Here is a 19,608-nt window from a genome sequence, read left to right on the forward strand (position 1 = left end):
GTCACGTGTAGCGCGCTTGCCTGGTTTTATCACACGCCGAGCTTGCACCCTCCCCCACCTGAAAGCGTGAAGGAATCTCGACGCACGTTTATCGGAACTCAAGGATACTGCCTCCGCATCTAGGCCTTAAGGATGTATGAAGCAGAGTGAACGTCAAGGATATCAATATATCACAAAAAGTAAAAAAAGACATGCGTCGAAAGCATTGCATTTTTTTTTCTTTAAGTTTGCTTGTCTGCCCAGCCAGGTTTATCATACCTGTCGGAGATAGGAAATTAAACGGCAGGGAGAATGGAGGGTAGTTGGTATTTTGTACCCTTTCAAAAACAATGATTCAGATTCAGTTGTACTTAAACAGTCAATGTCACAGAAAGTCAGTAGAACTGTAACGTAATTTTTATCAGCACTTTTGTAATACCGAAGAAGGATAGTGGTCGTTCTTTTTTCGACAATTTCTTTCTTCTATCCATCCATCTGTCTATCTATGACCTATCTATTTTTGTTCCCTCTCTTCCTAAGTACGTTTGTATTCGATTACAATTTGTTAGCGTATGATATGACTATATACCTATGTATAATCATGCATCATAAGCCAACGAGCTTCGACACCAAGGACAGCGTAGCGAAAATTATCTGCTGTACTTAAGTGAATGAAAGATAATTATAAATAAATGGAAATGAAAGTGGATGAAATAACAACTGGCTTCAGGTAAAATACGAACCCATGCCTTTACATTACACGCGTGATGCTCTTACCAATTGAGCTACCGCGGCGCCGTTTTCCGATCCCCTTTCTCGGATGTTTATGTTTTACTACTAGATATATCCCTGGGAGTGTCAGCCAGCGTCACTATATACTCACAGCCTTGACGACGGATGTGGAACATTCATTTCTGCCGCCGCCGCGCACACAGCATAGAGGAAATTATCGGCAGTTCTTAATGGGTTTCTTGACCAGATCACCCAAAAAGTTTTTGGGTGATCTGGTCAAGAAACCCATTAAGAACTTAAGAACTGCCGATACTTTCCTCTATGCTGTCCTTGGTGTCATTGTTCGTTGACTTCTTACGATATGACTAACGAAAATCGGGCGCCTCGGTTTCCTTTCTTCTCGTTCATAATATATATATATATATATATATATATATATATATATATATATATATATATATATATATATATATATATATATATATATATATATATATATATTCAGAATAATGAAACTAGAACGAGACGGAAATGAGAGTGGATTAAAAAAAAAAAGCAGCTGGCTGCAGTAGATAATATGTCCTAGATCCACTGCCATGGCCATGACTGGTGGCGCTGGCTCACACTGCCGGGGTTAGTTCTAGCAGACAGGCATAAATAACCCAGAAAGTGGGGGGGAAAAACGAAGCCTCAGTAGCTCAACTGGCAAGAGCATCACACGCGTAATGCGAAGACGTAGGTTCGTATGCCACCTGCGGCCAGTTGTTCTTTCCCCCACTCTCATTTCTGTTTAATGATCATTTCTTTAATTCAGTTAGTAACTACAAATAACTTTCGCTGTGCTGTCCTTCATGTCATTGTTTGTTGGCTTCTTATGAGTGAACACACACACACACACACACACACACACACACACACACACACACACACATATATATATATATATATATATATATATATATATATATATATATATATATATATATATATATATATATATATATATATATATGTGTGTGTGTGTGTGTGTGTGTGTGTGTTTGTGTGTACACACACAAAAGACTGTGAGGTTAACCATAACATATCTCCTGTTGGCTCTCCAGTTGTAATGCGGAACGGGAAGATGGGTACGAAAGATTAACGATAAACTGCTTCTTTCCTTTCTAAATCACATTGCGGGTTGTTTGTATTTGCAGCAGCGGCAGGGGAGGTGTGATATAATTAGAGGTAGGCTTTGCAACCATAGCGCAGGTTCCACTAAATAAACCGCAGTATGGAACTCACGTACTCAGACGCTAAGCATCTCAGCCTTCCGCTGCCGTTTTCCCGGTGTTTCTGTAAAGAAAGCCTGATACGGCGGTTTTCCTTGTGGGTTGTACGTAAACACCCCCCATCAGAATTCGCGAAAGCATGCTAGAAAGTTAGAGTCAAGCACAGTAGTTTCTAAGAACGCTGTTCTTTCTTCATTTCCTTTCTTGTGTTTAATTTTTTTTTTCAAGCAAATTCTTGGAATGCGACTTCCTTGAGCTGAGCGTAACCTGAGCCACTGGATCGTCTTTAGTTTCACCGCGCGTACCCGCCGTGGTTGCTCAGTGGCTATGGTGTTGGGCTGCTGAGCACAAGGTCGCGGGATCGAATCCCGGCCACGGCGGCCGCATTTCGATGGGGGCGAAATGCGAAAACACCCGTGTGTTTAGATTTAGGTGCACGTTAAAGAAGAACCCCAGGTGGTCAAAATTTCCGGAGTCCTCCACTACGGCGTGCCTCATAATCAGAAATCAGATTGTTTCACCGCGCGTGACATGAAGCGAGTCGCCGTGCGTTTCGTTAATGATAGTATTACAAGAACACGGTTTAGCTCCTCGTTTTACCAAAGACGTATCTTTAATATTTGTTCATTAGTTTTCCACCCCCCGAAGCATCTTTGTGGAGATTATTGCCGCGGGCTTCGCTTCTCAAGCTTATCAGCAGTGCTGGCCAGACGTCCCGTCTCGAACACCCGTTTTGAGTGAAAACATCCCACACTTTACAACCTCTCCTCCACCCCACTCTCCACCCCAGCCACCTCGTTACCTAAGCCCCATATTCGTCGTAAGCAACGATGTACCATGGCAAAGCGTTTTTCTTTCACATTTGACAGCGAAAGAATGAAACAAAAATTGCGTCAAGTTCTTTTTATGCCATATTCGAGTCTTCTTATTCCGTACTCCCTTACTTTACCGTCGTAAGTCAGCTCTCGAGAACGAAAGTTATGTTAAGCTTCGATGCGATATTAAATGAAAGTGCCAAAGCTGAGAATGGGCAGATGGTGTATGAAATCGAGCAAAATTAAGAAAGCAACGTAAAGCAGGATAACCGCTGGGCTCGGATGAAACTAGCTTTCTCTGAAAAGAGAGAGAAATAGAGAAACGAAAAGGGAAAGGCAGGGAGGTTAACCAAGGCCATACCTAGCTGGCTACCGTACACTTGGGGAGGGAGAAATGGGAAGAATGGATAAGGCGAGAGAAGAGAAATAATAAAGACTCAGTCATTCGCAGAGTCAGTCACAGAGGAATGTCCACTGTCGCAAGCGTTCGTACAGTCCAGTAGGATTCGAGAAGTGCAGAAGGGCTTCTGTGGCCTTTCGCAAGCAAGACTGCATCGACCATGGTCCCAGCATATTCCCCTCTAAGAGCACTCTATTATCTAACAGGTTGGTTTCAGCTTGTAGAGTACGTCATTGAGCGTCAAAGGAAAATCTTACGAAAGCAAAGAAGGTTAATCCCCGAATGGAATCTAAAAAACGAGTATATTTGCTGCCTTGAACGCTGTCTCGCTGAGTGGGGTGGTCACAGTGGCTTCACGGTTTTGTTACGTCCTTCAGTAAGCATCTGTTTAAAGTCGCCAGAAAGGAGAAACGTAAGGCTACAAAGGAATGATACGCCGAAGTCGTCATGCATGCCAGCCCTTCAACCGCACGACAAAAACAACCTCCAGAACAGTGCCGAGCACGGAAAAGTTTATTGAACAATCCACCATGTTCGTTATACCTGCCGCTTGCGTTGAATCAAATACATGAAATGCAATGCCGGGGAGAGTGCCACATTCAAAACAGACGCAGCCTTTCACATCCTCAGCTATTCGTCTGAAACGCGACGTCGCGCTCCACGAGAGCGCTCCACAAATACTTGTGGACAACATTTTGTGTCAGTGAAGGAAGAGCTACGGAGGCAGAGCGCACGCAAATGAGAGCGCTCCTGAAAATAGTCCCACATTCACATTAGCGGTAATGTTGGGTTAAGGAAGAAAACACTCAAACCTCTTATATTTACAATAGCCAGATCAGACAGAATGCATATCGAGTGTTAAAACTGACTTAACCTATTTACTCGAAGATAGGTCGAACACGAATGCATGTCCACTCCTTTATATTGAACTCACCGAGAAATAAAGATATGTAATCCGGATATAGGCCGCCCAATATCGTTTTTTAGAAGAACAAGAAGCGTTAAACATGACACACCTTTATTTACCGTGAGCTCGGCCACTGAATCTCGCCAGTCAATGCCATATGCTGCATCTCGTCTGAATTGCAAGAGAAATAATCCTTGTGGGATGCGTTGCAGGCCTCCTCAACACACAAAACGACGTCGTCCTCGGTGTCGTCGAGTACGTTGCACATGCAGCATTTCTTAAAGCCAGTCTGGATAATCTCCAGACTGTCTGTACGGCGGGTGCGACAAAGGAACTCCGTTAGCTCGATACCTTGCTAGCTTATTTCACGAATTATGAGTGCCCTCGTTTCAACCCGCAAAGAGCAGTCCTCTCAGCCACCCTAGACAAACTGGACAAGCACCCAATGACAGAAAACATTCTTGTAAACTGGCCTACGCGAACATGAGCGCGATCCGCTATGAAGGCGTTGCTGCGGTACTTATAAGACACGGGACTTTCTCACAAAGTGTGACTGTACACTGTGTTACGTAGGATTGTACGGTGACACTGCGTGACACTAGGAACGCCTTTGCGGGCTGCGTGACAAAGCCCACAGAAACAGTCCGTGTATGTGTGTGGGGGGTCTTTCTTTTGCATTTCTTTTTTTTTTTATAATTATCTCTCTCTCACCTATCACATCCCTTTGCCCCTCCCCCAGTACAGGGTAGCCAACCGGAGATAATCTCTGGTTAACCTCCCTGTCTTTTCTTTGCCTTTCTCTCTCTCTCTCACGAATACAGGTCAAGAGAGAGAGATAGAAAGGGAAGGCAGGGAGGTTAACAAGACTTTATCCACTTTGCTACCCCAAGCGTGCAGAGGTGGAAGGGGAGCGAAATAAATAGAAAGAAGACATGAGTCTTGATCGCACTTTGAGGTGCACTAAGCCAGGTGCAGCATATCTAAAGTCGCGCACTCAAGTCTGTCTTATTCAGGTACTGTACAAGAGCTCGAATGGCTTTCTGCGCTGATGAGCTGTGAGGCCAGGATCCGAAGACTTTTACTTTTGTAAATGGTTTATCGTCCAGTCTGTTCAAGGCACCCTGGAGAGTCTGGCGTTGTTTATCGAAGCGAGAACCATGGCACAGATGTGGTCGCTTCCCACTTGCACTTAGCCTACGTGGGTGAGTTCGCCAATCCAATTAGATAGATATAGGACATAGTGAATGCTACTCCTACCCACAGCCGACACAGCAATGTTGTGTCACGTCGCGAAAGGTTCGCTGTTACTTGCAGATTCAGTGATGGGTCGAGGCTGTGTAATCGGCGGTTAGAGTTCTACGGAGTATGGCAGTAACTCAACGTGATGGTAAGCACGAGATCGCGAAGTTCTCTTGCAGCGTCTACTCTCGATAAAGGTATAAGGAGTGTCGGTTCTTCAGTCTGGGCACGTCGGACAGCACCATCCGCGAGGCCATTACCAATGATTCCACAATAAGCCGGCAGCCAGTGAAAGATTAGATCATGTCCTTGTTCAGAAAAGCAATGGCAAGTTTTATTTATCTGGGACACCAGTTGGTCGTAATTTCTACGTTGTAAAGTTCGCACGATTAGGAAGGCTGCTTTGAGTCACTTGCCAATTTGCTAGCTGGTTCGTTTTCGATGTGTTCCGCAGCAGCGCGAAGAGCGACGAATTCGGAACCTGTAGATATTGTGACGTGAGAAGTCGAACTTGATGACAACCGATCGAGATAGTATAAAAATTGCGCCTGTCGAACGTTCTGAGACCAAACCGTCCGTGTAAACACGGATTCGCTTAGCGTATGAACTATGCAGAAGCTCCTATGTGATCTGCTTGAGAGCTGTGACTATCAGGCTAGCCTTCTTCGCAATTCCTGGAACAGAAAGGTACCCAAGAGGCTTTTTCAGGCACCACAGAGGGGATGGCGTTCTTGTTGCGGGCGAGTATCTCAATTAGAAAGTCACAACTGATCTGGAAAACGCTGTCTTGGGTCATTTCTTAGGCAATCGAGCGAGTTGGTGGTCAAGAATTCTGGATAAATGGCGAACATGCGCCCGGATTGCATCGACAGCATTGCAAGTCGTCATTGAGTGGCCTCTCGTGGTGGTAATTGTTGCTACGGTTGAAGCACATCGAGGTAGCCGAGACATGTTCGTAGAGCTTGGTCTTGAATGTACTGTAGGTCACAAATGTTAGTTTTGTTAGGACTGAAGAGCACTGCTTTGCTATATCACAAGTATAGTTGAAGCACAGATGCCACAGATGCACCCCAAGTTTTACCGGCAAGAGAGTTTAGTGTATGGGTTACAGAGGTGAGCCTCTTCTTCAAGTATGAGATGTGGGGGCTCCATGAAAGGTTTCTTCAATAGTAAGGCGCCTAGGAATCAGTGAGATTTTGCATATGAAATTGTTTGGTGGTCAATAGAAACTGAGTACCAGGTCATGCGCTCGTGGGTAAAAGCGACTAAGGCGCACTCCTTGGTCGAAATGCTGAGGCCCTGAACGCCCAGGTACGATGATGTCAGGGTTCTTCATTTTGGAACCGTGCTCGCCCCTGGGGACGTGTGACTGCCGAGATGTATATGTCGTCACCATATACGAAAAGGTTGACTGTATGGGGTAAAACCTCAGCAAGTCCAATGATTGTAAAACCTCCCCCAGAATTTCGCCATTGACTCTGACTACACTTCCCGCAATGTTCACACAGAAATCTTCGGCTATGTCAACCTGCTAACGGCCTTGATGGAAGGCCTAGGGCGCAGTATAGATGTCATTGTTGTGGAGAGGAGCCAAGACCACGCACTGCCCTCCATATGATAGACAGTAGCTTGTGAGGGTCAAGTGACTCCCAGAAAGTCTACCACCTTTGTTCCTCCATTCCGTCCATAGACGTTGGATGTTTTTTAATACATCGGGCGCCTCTAATGTCATGAATTCACTTGTCGCGCCTGTATCGTCTCTTGGTCCTTCTACGAATCGTTCGAAGTCGTTCAAGTTTCATGTCGAAATCCGTATGTTTTGTTGTTTCTGAAAAGGTGTACTTAGACGCTTCCAGCACACTTGTAATGACGTCTTAAATGCTGCAGGCAAGACCTTTTTTGCATGCCTCTTCCGCATTTGTCTTGTACGTTGACCACTTTATTTATCGGGAAGTATAAAAACAGGAGTTGCGAAACAATATGATACTCAAGTAGGCCGCAATATAGCGACTGCTATGGGTCTAAATGTCAGAAAACCATCGATCGCTTTGACCAAGACGTCGGGACACCAAAGTCAAACCCAAGCAACTGCTACAGTTGCTATAAGCCGAGCCTCGCAAGTACGTTGGACTGCCATCGTTCACGATGCTGAGTTCATGGCTGGAAGCAAATTCCACGTTTCCAGCCTCCCAAATCTATTCTAGAGCTTTTCCGAAGCAAATGATGATCATTAAAGTCACAAGTAATAATCCAGGATCCAGGAGTCGCCACCAGGATGTGTCGCAGTCGGTCGCCATCGAACCAACTAGACGGGGAAATGTACATGCCGCTAAGGGTGAAGGGCACTTTTCTTTAATGTGGAGACACACGTATTGGTTTCCATCATGAGGTTACACCCGATGGGAAATGTAGGTTAGTTCTGTGCGGATGTGAACAATTACTTCGCAGGATACCCTGCATGTGGACGACATAAAAGATTCGTACTCAGACGGCCTTAACACTTTTGACACCTTGGGTTCATATCTTACTAATATAGGAAATCTGTTTTTAAAAACGGATTGAGGATAACATGAAATCCGTGATTTAAGTGCTCTGCCATTCCATTGGACAATTATCGCACTATGCACTTCTCAGAGGGAAGAAAGTGGAAGAGCCATTGTGCCTACGCACGATTTGCAAGCACTGAGCTCAGGGCATCCAACACTTGCACTGCACTTCGAGCTGCTGACGTATTCAAATCGTACACAAGCGTGGAAATCGCATTTATCAAACACTTGAGCATCGTCACAATTCGGTGGTCATGCTCTGTTAGCTCATCTGGGTGAAGTGTGGAGCATTGTGGTGTCACTCCTTGTTGCAGTTTATCCGCAAGGCTTATCCTTGGAAATGGTGGACATGCTTAAACCATGGCATTCGATTCAGCTGCTGCATTATCACTGCGCGGTTTAGATACATTCTTCAGAGGTGGTGGAGCGGAGTCAACAGCAAGAGGCTTTGCGGGCGTATCTTCTGTGTGCTCCGAACAGAATTCCTTGATGGGCGTTCGTGGCGAGAATGACGTCGCCTAACGTCAGCAGTTGTTTTTCGATGAGGCCAACGGTACCTCACCATTTTGTTCAAAACGGAGGGTTCCCGCTTAAATTCTGTACGTTCCTTTGATGAGGCGGCGTGGGACCCCTGACAGTTTGGAAACTTATAAGTTTTACCGTAGCAGTTGTCTACAGAATGTCGTGCTGCATAACGGGAACATATCGTGGACTTTCCACAGACGGCGATCACGTGACCGAAGTTCTGACATTTTTTGCTCTGAAGTGGCTTCGAAATGAAGGACCAAACCGCATAGCGGTTACGACCTACTTTACCATGCGATGGAAGGCAGTCACTTTTAACGACAATTTTTACACATCGGGAATTTCCGAGACGGGCCAGCTGGAGTATTTGGATCCCATCGTTGCCAGGCTTAATCTAAAGTGGCAGATCCTCGCTTAAGATGGCCCCATCAGTATCATATATGACACTTGTAGCAGCCTCTTTTCCCAGCGTGGTGGTGCTACGAACGTTCGTGTCGGCGAGAATAGTGACAGCGCTCAGAGGGTCTAACACTAACGCTTGAGTGATGTCTACCGCAACAACATTCTTCCATGCGTTCACTCTGACGTCCTCAGTGCCAATCGGCGACAGTGCCTCGAGCTCCACCGATGCAACTTGCAAGTAAGGGAACCTCATGTTGCCGGAGGGTAGCGCAGGTAAGAAGAGGATGGTGTCCATAGGCTAACTCCGTGGAGTCCTCATGGTAGGCCTGTCCACATAGGCCCTGAGCATCCGCCGCTTTGCTTTATGACTCAGGACATTCATGTAGTTGTCGCCGGAGCTGTCATCGCTCTCGATCACGTCTATCAGGGTAACCTTGCTGTCGCTGGAGAGGCAGTTCCGCTTCCTTGAGGCTGCCGACGAGGACGCTGCTAAATCGGGTGGAAGTGTGGGTGGCCCGACTTCAATTACCGTCGATCAGAGTATTCCTGGTAAAAATGCCAGAATTACCTTAAAATTCTGGTGATGGTGAAAAAACACTCGGAAACAAGATTCCTTAGTTTTGGGGGGTTTTTTTTGTCACAAATATAGTTCGATAGTTCATCTTGAGCATCTTCGAAAAAAGAAACATCGTCACCCTCTAATTGAATAAATACAGTATCTATCTGCTTTTCTCCTTCGTGTTCGGGGACATTTGAAACCGTCGCACGTGGAAGATACGCTGATTCAGTATCTTTTGCAAGAAATTGAAAGCGCTGTCGTACTCGGACGAACTGTACTTTCACGCAGTAACCATGTGGAGGAGCTTCGCCCCTGTAGCTTTCCCTTCATTGGCCAAAAGTTATCCGCGAAAATAAGACCATGTGCACGCGTGTTGTCCGGCTTATCTGGCCCGCCAGGCCAGAGGCAAGAAATGTCAAGGAGATTGAGACTTTGACTTCTCAAGTTTAAGGAAAACGCGGGTGACCCGAGTCCTCACTATATAAGAGGTACGAAGCTCGCAGGTCGGCGTTATCTGAAACACTTCGCGCTCCAGATTTACATTTGTTTGCATGCTTTGGAAACTCAAGCTGCCGCTTCTGACGCTGTGGAGGCTTCAGTTCAATAGCGTTATCGCGAGCTGTTCAGCGACAACCTCATACACTGTTGCTCCCTGCTCTTCTTCCTGTTAGGCGCGCGTGTACCCGATAGTTGTCCAGTGTTATTTCAAGCTATATACGACACTTCGCGGGCATTTTGGCTGCCGTTTATGAAACATTGCGAACGCTTCAGGCAGCTATATCGCGCTCATCAGGTGTTCTAAACCAACAACACGTAGCTAAAGATTTAAAGGGGGCAGCGTGTCCACGCAGGCGACTCGGGGTAGCCGCGTTATGGAAACTGAGAGTCGCAAAATTGCTCCTGTTCCTCCTGCCAGGTGGCAGGCTTTCCGTCACTAACTGATGGCACGACGGTTCCTAGCCACGCCTTTTGAGCTCTAAACTGCCAAACTAGTGCCTCTAAAACGATGTAGACTAGACGCCGACAAGACGGCAAAGATAGTTTTTAGACTATGTTGTAGACTACTGCTTGACTGTTCTCGCCGTGTTACTTCAGCGGAAACGAATTCCTTGTTAGTGAAGAAAATTTTATACAGTTTGCCTCCTGTAATAACGTGTGCACGATGTCATGACGAAGTCATAAAGCCTGCAGTATTTTGAGGGTCCCCTTTATGCAGGAAATGAACACAGAAGGTGTTAGACTGACTTTTTGTTCGCTTTGTGGGGAAAATGTTAATCCTTACATTTCTTTACAGTCATAAACAGCTCACCCAATAGGGCGCTATTGACGTCTGTGACGTAGGTTAAAGACTGTGCCGGAATGTTCAAATCCGGTCTTTCGTCTTCACTTCTATTCTTGCATACCACCTCTCCTTACAGAGGAAAACACTGACTGATGTAAGCTCAACTTTATATTTTTTTGTATCTTCTTTGTTGAGGGATGTGCTCTAGACGCTTGGTAAAGCTTTTTATCGCTTAATACAGCGGAGGTGCCCTAATCTCAGTGCATCGCAAGCAGCCTGGTCTTCGGATTACTATAGGCACTATAGGCACTATAGACACTAGCTTTAGCACTAGCACTAGCTGTAGGCACTAGCTTGTATGTGAACGACGCAGGATTGCACGATCTTGCTGGCTATACCAACAAACTGCAAACTTCTCAGAAAACTGACGTCTTCTTCTTGTTTTTCATATCCCGCAGTGCGTGCACTTTTCGACGCCAGCTGCGCGTAGAACTATAAGAGAAAGGAAAGGACCGGCTTACGGAACCTAAGACCCGCGTGTAGACAACAGCTTCTGGTCACCCGCGCGAAAGGCAGTTTCCTGCCTTTCTCTGGCAACGTGTACCTCCGCATGATGTTAGGCAATCGCTTAACATAAGCCTTCGTATACGGAGGAAAGGTTTGTGTAATGTGAGGGAGCCACCTATAGAATGGAAGAGGTCACCGAGAGTGAAAAAGTGAGCGAGAGTTCGGAGTGGTTGACGCGACGCCGGGGGAACCAGTTGGACGCCTGCGTATGCCGGGAATCGAGGACAAGCGCACTTTGCGAGCGGCCATTGCCGCCCATGCTGTGCCGTGTGGTGTCGCGGCAGCACCCGGAGCGCTCGTTATCCGCTCGGATTATTGCGACCGAGATCACCGTGTCATGTGCATGCTCTACTTCGTCAGCGGCGACACCTCGGCATCGATTCTGTGACACCCCGAGTGTCACTGTACTCGGGGCTGTTTGGTTGAAAGATAAACGCCGGAAGGAAGCTCTCCGTAGTCATGGCGCTTTTTGCGCCCGCCGCCACTCCCTACGGTGTGCCGCAACGCCCGTCTGACCAACCTGAAAGCGTAAGGTCAATTCGCAAGTTCATCTGTCTCGCGTTCTTCTTGCGTTGTCATCTTTCATTTCATTTCTTTCTTTTCACCTCTGTTTAGGGTGGCGGGAAGATACCTTCCTCTTTGCTATTTTGGGGGCAGCTCAAGCGTTATATTACAGCAGTTATTCTTACGATACGCATGTATTTTTTTTTCTTGCATCTGCGTCATACGCTGGGGTTCATTCTTTGTTTCGTATTGGTCTCCATAATAACGCACATCTTCATTGTTACTGCTGCACTAAAGGCTACTGCACTGTATTTTTATTGTATCCTTTTATATATTACGACAAATTACGACGTTCTGTACTATATCATCCATGCTGTACGACGTCGAGCGTGAACCTCTTCGGACAAAACTGAACCGGCTGAACTCTAGACCATTGTCGCCATTGGAGATCCTTGGACCGTAGCCGTGTGCGTCCATTATTGCAGTATCTGAAGTCGACAGGTCTTGGCGATCGTTTATAGACTCGGCGCACATATTCAAATATGCGCGAAACTGTGCTCTCTCTCTCCTCTTTCTCTCTTTTCATGCCTATAGCCGCTTCGCCCAGTGCAGGGTACAAAAGCGGATGCGCGCTTGGTTAAGCTCCCTGCCTTTTCTCTCTTCTGTTTCTCTCCCTTTCATGCTGCATGGTAACAACATACATACAGAACGATCAGCTTACTACCGGGCCCGTGGTGTATTATGTGGCACAGGGAGCATGCGATTACTGAATAACGACCGGCAAGCATTCGAGATATGTGAGACTTCAGGAATCTATCTATTCACAGCTCTCTCGGCAGAGAAAGTGGCAACCCCATCCTCAGCATGTTTCAGTCGTCGCATCAGTATACAGCCTCTGATCATCGCCGTAACGAGAACTTTGTGGAGTGACTCGCTTCACCGCAATAACTAGACCACCAGTGTGGCAAAATTTCGTTCTTCATTGTATTTTGTGTACCAAGATCCATCGGGCTGTGGTGAGCTAAACGTTGCTACAGTCAAGTTCGCATGAAGAAAAGTAGCGATTCTTCGGCATTCGTCTAATGACAGCAGCCAGATGAGCAAGATTAACCAGCGATTTGCTTCGTGTGGTGTTCGCAGTGTTGTTTTCGAACACATGTGTGTCCAGACGAGGTAATGCACGCGGCTTTCTTCCATGTTAGTGAGTGATTTGTGGTGGAACACCCAGGAGAGACATATCATTTTAGTTCCTGCCGAAAAAAAGCGCTTCCAATTAGTGAATATTTGCGAACTTCGGGACTCATTTCTCCATATTGCGTTTCATTTTACTTCGTAATTCGCAGCGGTCCTGTGTTTTCTTCGGCATGCCAGAGAAACCAGCTCTATACGCATCGAATATATACAAGATTAATGTACGCAGAATTATGAAACCGCATAATTTGCTTGGAAACCATTAGAAAATGGTGCGTGGCTATCGAAAAAACCATTTCGAAACCACGAGTACCTGCTAACAACAATACAACAATACACAATTCAAGATCACGGAAACCAGCTAGGGATTCAATAATTTTATTTTCTTATCGTGGATTTTAATAGGTATTATTGCTCGGCCAGATTGTTTTTTCCTCGTTAACGAGTTTCTAATTTTTTTTAGGTTCACTGTCGCCACAGTCCTCGACAAAACAATCGACGTTGCCACTAACTGATTTCGCAATAGACCATTTAGGCAACAGAATGTTACAGTGTAAAAACTCCCTAGTACAGCTTCACTTCGAAGTTCCCGCTTACCCCGTTCATGTCCTGAAGACTTGTTGCGTTTGCATTGATGTAAGCGCTTGCAAAATAAATAAAAAATGAGCAGATGATTTCCGTTCTAATCGGTGGTCTTAATGAAAAGTTTAGTTCTTCGAAGATTTATCGGTCCAACTTAATTCCGGAAGCTAAATTTACCGGCTCCAGTTAGCAGCCTGCCGAAATACCTCGCTGAGAACGTGATCTCCTCGAAATTTAGAAAAGCTGTATTTGTTATTGTTTTGTTAGTATCATTTAACTGATTCTCTCGTTTTCTTCGAATGAAGAAAATGTCGGCACGTGTTGGTGGCTTCACTTTGCTAAATTTTTTTAGCTGTTACATGCCTTACTCTGCCATGACCACATGTCTTGTCCCACGTAAGTTCTTTCGTAACAGCGAATGAGGCTTTGGAAAAGTTTCGCCTGGTTTCAGTGACCCAAGACCTTTCAGCAGGAGCGCATGCCAAATGAGGTTATCATTTTATCAGTTGTATGGCTAGTCACATGAGCGCAGGAGAACACGGTGAAACTGTGGCCGCAGCTGTCAATAACGAGGCGAACTCTGTCAGTACAACGCTATCTAAATAGATAACCGCGGCTCAGAAGATAGGTGCAGTCGAAGAGAAGCCAAAGAAAAATGCAAGGAGAAAGCTAAAATTTAAAAATATGAATACATGCCTCTGTGTCCAGGCCACAGATACAATACCCACTAAAAACCAATCCGGCACGGTTGTCATGGCAACATAATTTAGGTTTATGTGTGGTTATAGGTGAGTACAGCTGAATGGATCATACCGTGCTTCTGAGGGCTGCATTTCATCTAGTCTGTCTCTTTTATTAATTTATATTAATTTCTCTCTTTGTTTTGTCGTTTTATGTACCGTTCAAATCGCCGAGCGACTTCACAAACCCCGGCTCTGTAACCGCATTAAGTGCTCGCGAGGGTTGTTGTCGCAATCTTTTATCTCCATTATTCCCTCGACAGGCATCATACGTGGCCTTAGCCCTCTTATATTGATGCGAGAACGTATCCCATTGTTCATCCGCCTGATTTGTTGTTTTCATTCCGACATAGCATGTAAACAGTGTAGTGCATAAAGTTAAACATTGTACGTGATTGGGGTTGTGCCCTGTGCGAGTCATAAATAAAGGCAGTGCATGACGTTACACGTTGCACAGCATGAAAATACACACGCTTGTGCACATCGCAGTAAGACATAAAGCATTTATTAACCAATTCACAAAATTTTGGAATAGATTTTAATTCTAATTATGGGGTTTTACGTGCCAAAACCACTTTTTGATTATGAGACATGGCGCAGTGGAGGACTGCGCAAAGTTTGACCACCTGGGGTTCTTTAACGTGCGCTTAAATCTAAGCACACGGGTGTTTTCGCATTTCGCCCCCATCGAAATGCGGCCGCCGTGGCCGGGATTCTATCCCGCGACCTCGTGCTCAGCAGCCTAACACCATAGCCACTGAGCAACCACGGCGGGTTTGCATAGATTCCGAAATGCACTTTAAATCTGTATAAATTTTATTACTTTCATAGTCACTGGTGACCCAAATGCGATCACCTGTTCATTGTTTCTTACGTAGAAGCATCTCAGCTGACCTGATATCCAGTTATCAACGCCGTTACGCACATCACTTAACCTAAATGCCATGTTTTGGCACAATGCATTTCTTAGTGAGTTACCCCCACTTCTCCGTATGGGGTTTGCGTGTTTCTAGCCTTTTTCGTCGGCCGATCCAGTGGATAGAGCTGTCTAAAAATCTAGGTCGAGCCCGAAGCTAATGCCATGTACACCTTTCCCATAGTTATGGGCAGTCTAAAGATCTGGGCCGATCCCCAATATAGTATAGTCTAAATATCTGCAGCACTCCCGTGAATGTCTGTCGTCTAAAATGTGATCCACAAGGATAGATTGTTATATTGGATAGAAGCACCTTAAAGTGTGAACAGCGCACACAGACGGGGTCAGAGTGACGAACAACAGGACACAGAGCTTTGTCCTGTTGTTCCTAACTCTGTCCCCGTCTGTGTGCGCTGTTCACCCTTTACGTCGAAGATGTGGGCCGATACCAAAGGTAGTTCAGCCTAAATGTGTTGGCCATTCCCACGTGCAGATAGCGTCGAAAACGGGGGCCAATCGCAAAGATATTGTAATCTAAATATGCGCGCCATTTTCGCGAGTGTAGGTCGTCTAAAATTGTGGGTCGGTACCAAAGATGGTGCACTCTAAAAATGGGAGCCATTGTCGTGTGTCTGTGCAGTGCAAACACGTGAGCCGACACCAAACGTAGGACATTCTGAAAATTTGCACCGATATCCAGGGTGGTGCAGTCTAAAGATTTAAGCAGTCTGACAAGCAGCGCCGCGCCCCAATTACTCTGCCCCATTCACACCAACAACTCACTTAGGAAGACATTGTCCTTCATCGACATCATGTAGAGATTGAATCGCCTTCCAACTTTCTTTCTTTCTTTCTTTCTTTCTTTCTTTCTTTCTTTCTTTCTTTCTTTCCTTCTTTCTTTCCTTCTTTCTTTCTTTCCTTCTTTCTTTCCTTCTTTCTTTCCTTCTTTCTTTCTTTCTTTCTTTCTTTCTTTCTTTCTTTCGTTCGTTCGTTCGTTCGCGTTCGTTCGTTCGTTCGTTCGTTCGTTCGTTCGTTCGTTCGTTCGTTCGTTCGTTCGTTCGTTCGTTCGTTCGTTCGTTCGTTCGTTCGTTCGTTCGTTCGTTCGTTCGTTCGTTCGTTCGTTCGTTCGTTCGTTCGTTCGTTCGTTCGTTCGTTCGTTCGTTCGTTCGTTCGTTCGTTCGTTCGTTCGTTCGTTCGTTCGTTCGTTCGTTCGTTCGTTCGTTCGTTCGTTCGTTCGTTCGTTCGTTCGTTCGTTCGTTCGTTCGTTCGTTCGTTCGTTCGTTCGTTCGTTCGTTCGTTCGTTCGTTCGTTCGTTCGTTCGTTCGTTCGTTCGTTCGTTCGTTCGTTCGTTCGTTCGTTCGTTCGTTCGTTCGTTCGTTCGTTCGTTCGTTCGTTCGTTCGTTCGTTCGTTCGTTCGTTCGTTCGTTCGTTCGTTCGTTCGTTCGTTCGTTCGTTCGTTCGTTCGTTCGTTCGTTCGTTCGTTCGTTCGTTCGTTCGTTCGTTCGTTCGTTCGTTCGTTCGTTCGTTCGTTCGTTCGTTCGTTCGTTCGTTCGTTCGTTCGTTCGTTCGTTCGTTCGTTCGTTCGTTCGTTCGTTCGTTCGTTCGTTCGTTCGTTCGTTCGTTCGTTCGTTCGTTCGTTCGTTCGTTCGTTCGTTCGTTCGTTCGTTCGTTCGTTCGTTCGTTCGTTCGTTCGTTCGTTCGTTCGTTCGTTCGTTCGTTCGTTCGTTCGTTCGTTCGTTCGTTCGTTCGTTCGTTCGTTCGTTCGTTCGTTCGTTCGTTCGTTCGTTCGTTCGTTCGTTCGTTCGTTCGTTCGTTCGTTCGTTCGTTCGTTCGTTCGTTCGTTCGTTCGTTCGTTCGTTCGTTCGTTCGTTCGTTCGTTCGTTCGTTCGTTCGTTCGTTCGTTCGTTCGTTCGTTCGTTCGTTCGTTCGTTCGTTCGTTCGTTCGTTCGTTCGTTCGTTCGTTCGTTCGTTCGTTCGTTCGTTCGTTCGTTCGTTTGCTGAAATGCATTCCGCGGGACCTTTATATATTATTTCGTTTAGAAAGTAATAAGACTCGGTATTTGGTTAGATATACAAATACCATTTTCTCAAATATTCGCATCGAAACCAATTTAAATATTGCACTTTTCGAACACTTCTACTTCTGTATTTCGGAAATAATTTTTAAGAGCACCCATTATCGTTGTGTCAAGAATTTCCTATAGTTCTGATGCCTTGCTCGGTGCCGGCGCCTGCGCAGACCTTTTAAAACCACTCATTGGCGAGTGCGTCTTTTTTTTTTTTTTAAGTCCTCACTCCTTTGTGAGTGACAAGGAGCGGATCGGCGACATACTGCCGGCGCACCCAGTGTGTTGTGTAGAATGCCTCTGTTTCATCCTTGTATTTCCCACGACGAAGAAGATTGAAAAATACGAAAAGCATCTAACATCCCCAGCATGCACTTAAGAACGTCTCTTTCTCTCACTGTCTTAAAGGAAAAAGAAAAGTGTCCGCTCGTCTAGTTCTTCGTCTTCGCCATTGGCACGCGTCCTAATGCATGACTGCGCTTTGTACAGCGTCGTGCGCAACGCGAACGAAATTCGTGCCCGAGTTTTTATGCCTTAGGGCGTTCACCCTGGTTTGAGCGGCAGTCCCGTGCCAGAATAGAGCCCCTGTTCATTCCTATATGGAGTTGGGCTTCTTCGCTGCTTAACAGGGTCCTTGATGTCGATAACCTATAGGGCAATTTCTAAGTAACTGAAGAAAATTAAACAAGAGGAGAAACACAAAGAAATAAGCAAGGGCAAACACTTTCGTTACTTAAATTGAGCATAGAAATCAAGACGCCACAGATTAGGCATATCTCACCTTTGCGAAGGAAATTTTACGATAGATGTTATTTATTTATTTATTTATTTATTTATTTATTTGTTTGTTTGTTTGTTTGTTTGTTTGTTTGTTTGTTTGTTTGTTTGTTTGTTTGCTTGCTTGCTTGCTTGCTTGTTTGCTTGCTCGTTCGTTTGTTTAAATACTCTCAGAGCCTCTGATAGATACCATTGTTCGTCGAATAATCGATTAGTTGATTGATTTCAAATTTGTTCATCCTACTGAACACATACTCAAGGCTTAATGTCTTTTAAAAGGAAATCTTGTTTACCACAATGAAAAAAAGTGAGAGGGAAATGAGACGTGAAGAAAGGCAATGAAGTTATTTACACGTAACAATCGTGACCGCCACATTTTGCCACCAGTAGGGATGAGGTGGTTAGAAATATAGGACGAGGAGAACGCGCGAGTTCAACAAAAACAAGAAAGCACGAATATAAGTTGACCAAAAGACTTCGGCCAGGCCGGTTAACCGCGGTAACTACGCCAACGGTTGAATGACTTTCTGATGCGAAGATGTGTGCGGCCGAAGTTGTATAATCTCGTGCTCCGGCGGGAATGTAAAATGGAAGGTGAATCAAGCGAAAGTGCGATCGTGGTGTCGTGTAATCGCATCTGTCAGAAGAAAATAAGACAAAAAGGAACAGTAAAAGGAACGAAACCACTCAGTTACGGCACACCAATCACGTGCGAATGCGGAACACGGCCGAAAGCGTCCGACTCACTGGCGACACCGTCGCGCTCCTGACACGCCTCCAAGAGCGGCTCGCCGTCGCGCCTCTGTATCTCGGTCGCATCCGCATATTGCGGCGTCGATCCCCGACCATGTCGCCGCCGCCGGCAAAACAGGTCTCGGTCACGCGGCGAAGGTCTTCTCGGAGCAGCGACGGAGGCCCGTTCCAAGACCGTCTCGTGACAGTCAATTGGCAATGTGCATGGGAGCTTCCCATGAGATGCTCCGTACACCGTGACGGTCGACGTCGAGGTCGCTGTACGTATTCCTGTGCGAAAATTAAAGCCCCCTCTGAAACTCTCGCCCAGCCTTTCCTTTCCCGTCTACATTTCGAAATATTTGACTGATTTCAAAGTCGTTTACTGTTTGGCCGTTTAGGAAGAACACCACCATTCATTACATATCTTTCTTGTGCGTCAAATGGGCGAGAGTAAAATACCCCATCTTGTTCATTTTACGAATTTACGTTGAGTAGTGCCTTATGCTATTGATATTATTTGTCATGAACCTTCTTGTCCTAAATAATACACTAGGTTAGGTTTGCGCAAGAGACTGTGAAAGCTCAAGTAAGGCCGAGCATGGATTGTGGCGAAGACAAAGCTGAGAATGTACTACGCCAACGATCTCACTTAATTCGATGTGAAGCAACTTTATTCCCCCGTTTCCTTACCTTCAGTGTAGATTACCAAATCGGATGTTAGTTTAACTGACCTACCTACAAATTGACCTACAAAGTTTTGTTCGGTACAGTAGATTTTGTTTATTCACTGAAGTGTACAGGGAAACATGACATGACATTTACTTAAGCAAGCATTGGTGAAAGGCGAGCGGTTCCACTTCTGAAATATTCGCT

At 45.6% G+C, this 19,608-nt stretch overlaps 1 protein-coding gene across 3 annotated transcripts in view; it reads left to right on the forward strand.

Annotated features, from left to right (window-relative positions):
* Positions 1 to 19,608, forward strand: part of LOC142572360 (putative sodium-dependent excitatory amino acid transporter glt-6) — a 76,452-nt gene that overhangs the window by 19,505 nt on the left and 37,339 nt on the right. The window contains exon 1 of one of the 3 annotated variants that reach the window (XM_075681425.1): positions 11,416 to 11,752. The exons of the other annotated variants lie outside the window; for them this stretch is intronic. Coding sequence (XP_075537540.1) covers positions 11,684 to 11,752 — 69 coding nt within the window. The 5' untranslated portion in view covers positions 11,416 to 11,683. Of the gene's footprint in view, positions 1 to 11,415; positions 11,753 to 19,608 lie in introns of those variants that run through there. 3 annotated transcript variants of the gene reach the window in all.

The sequence above is a fragment of the Dermacentor variabilis genome, chromosome 2, assembly GCF_050947875.1.
Source record: "Dermacentor variabilis isolate Ectoservices chromosome 2, ASM5094787v1, whole genome shotgun sequence".
Lineage (NCBI taxonomy): Eukaryota > Metazoa > Arthropoda > Arachnida > Ixodida > Ixodidae > Dermacentor > Dermacentor variabilis.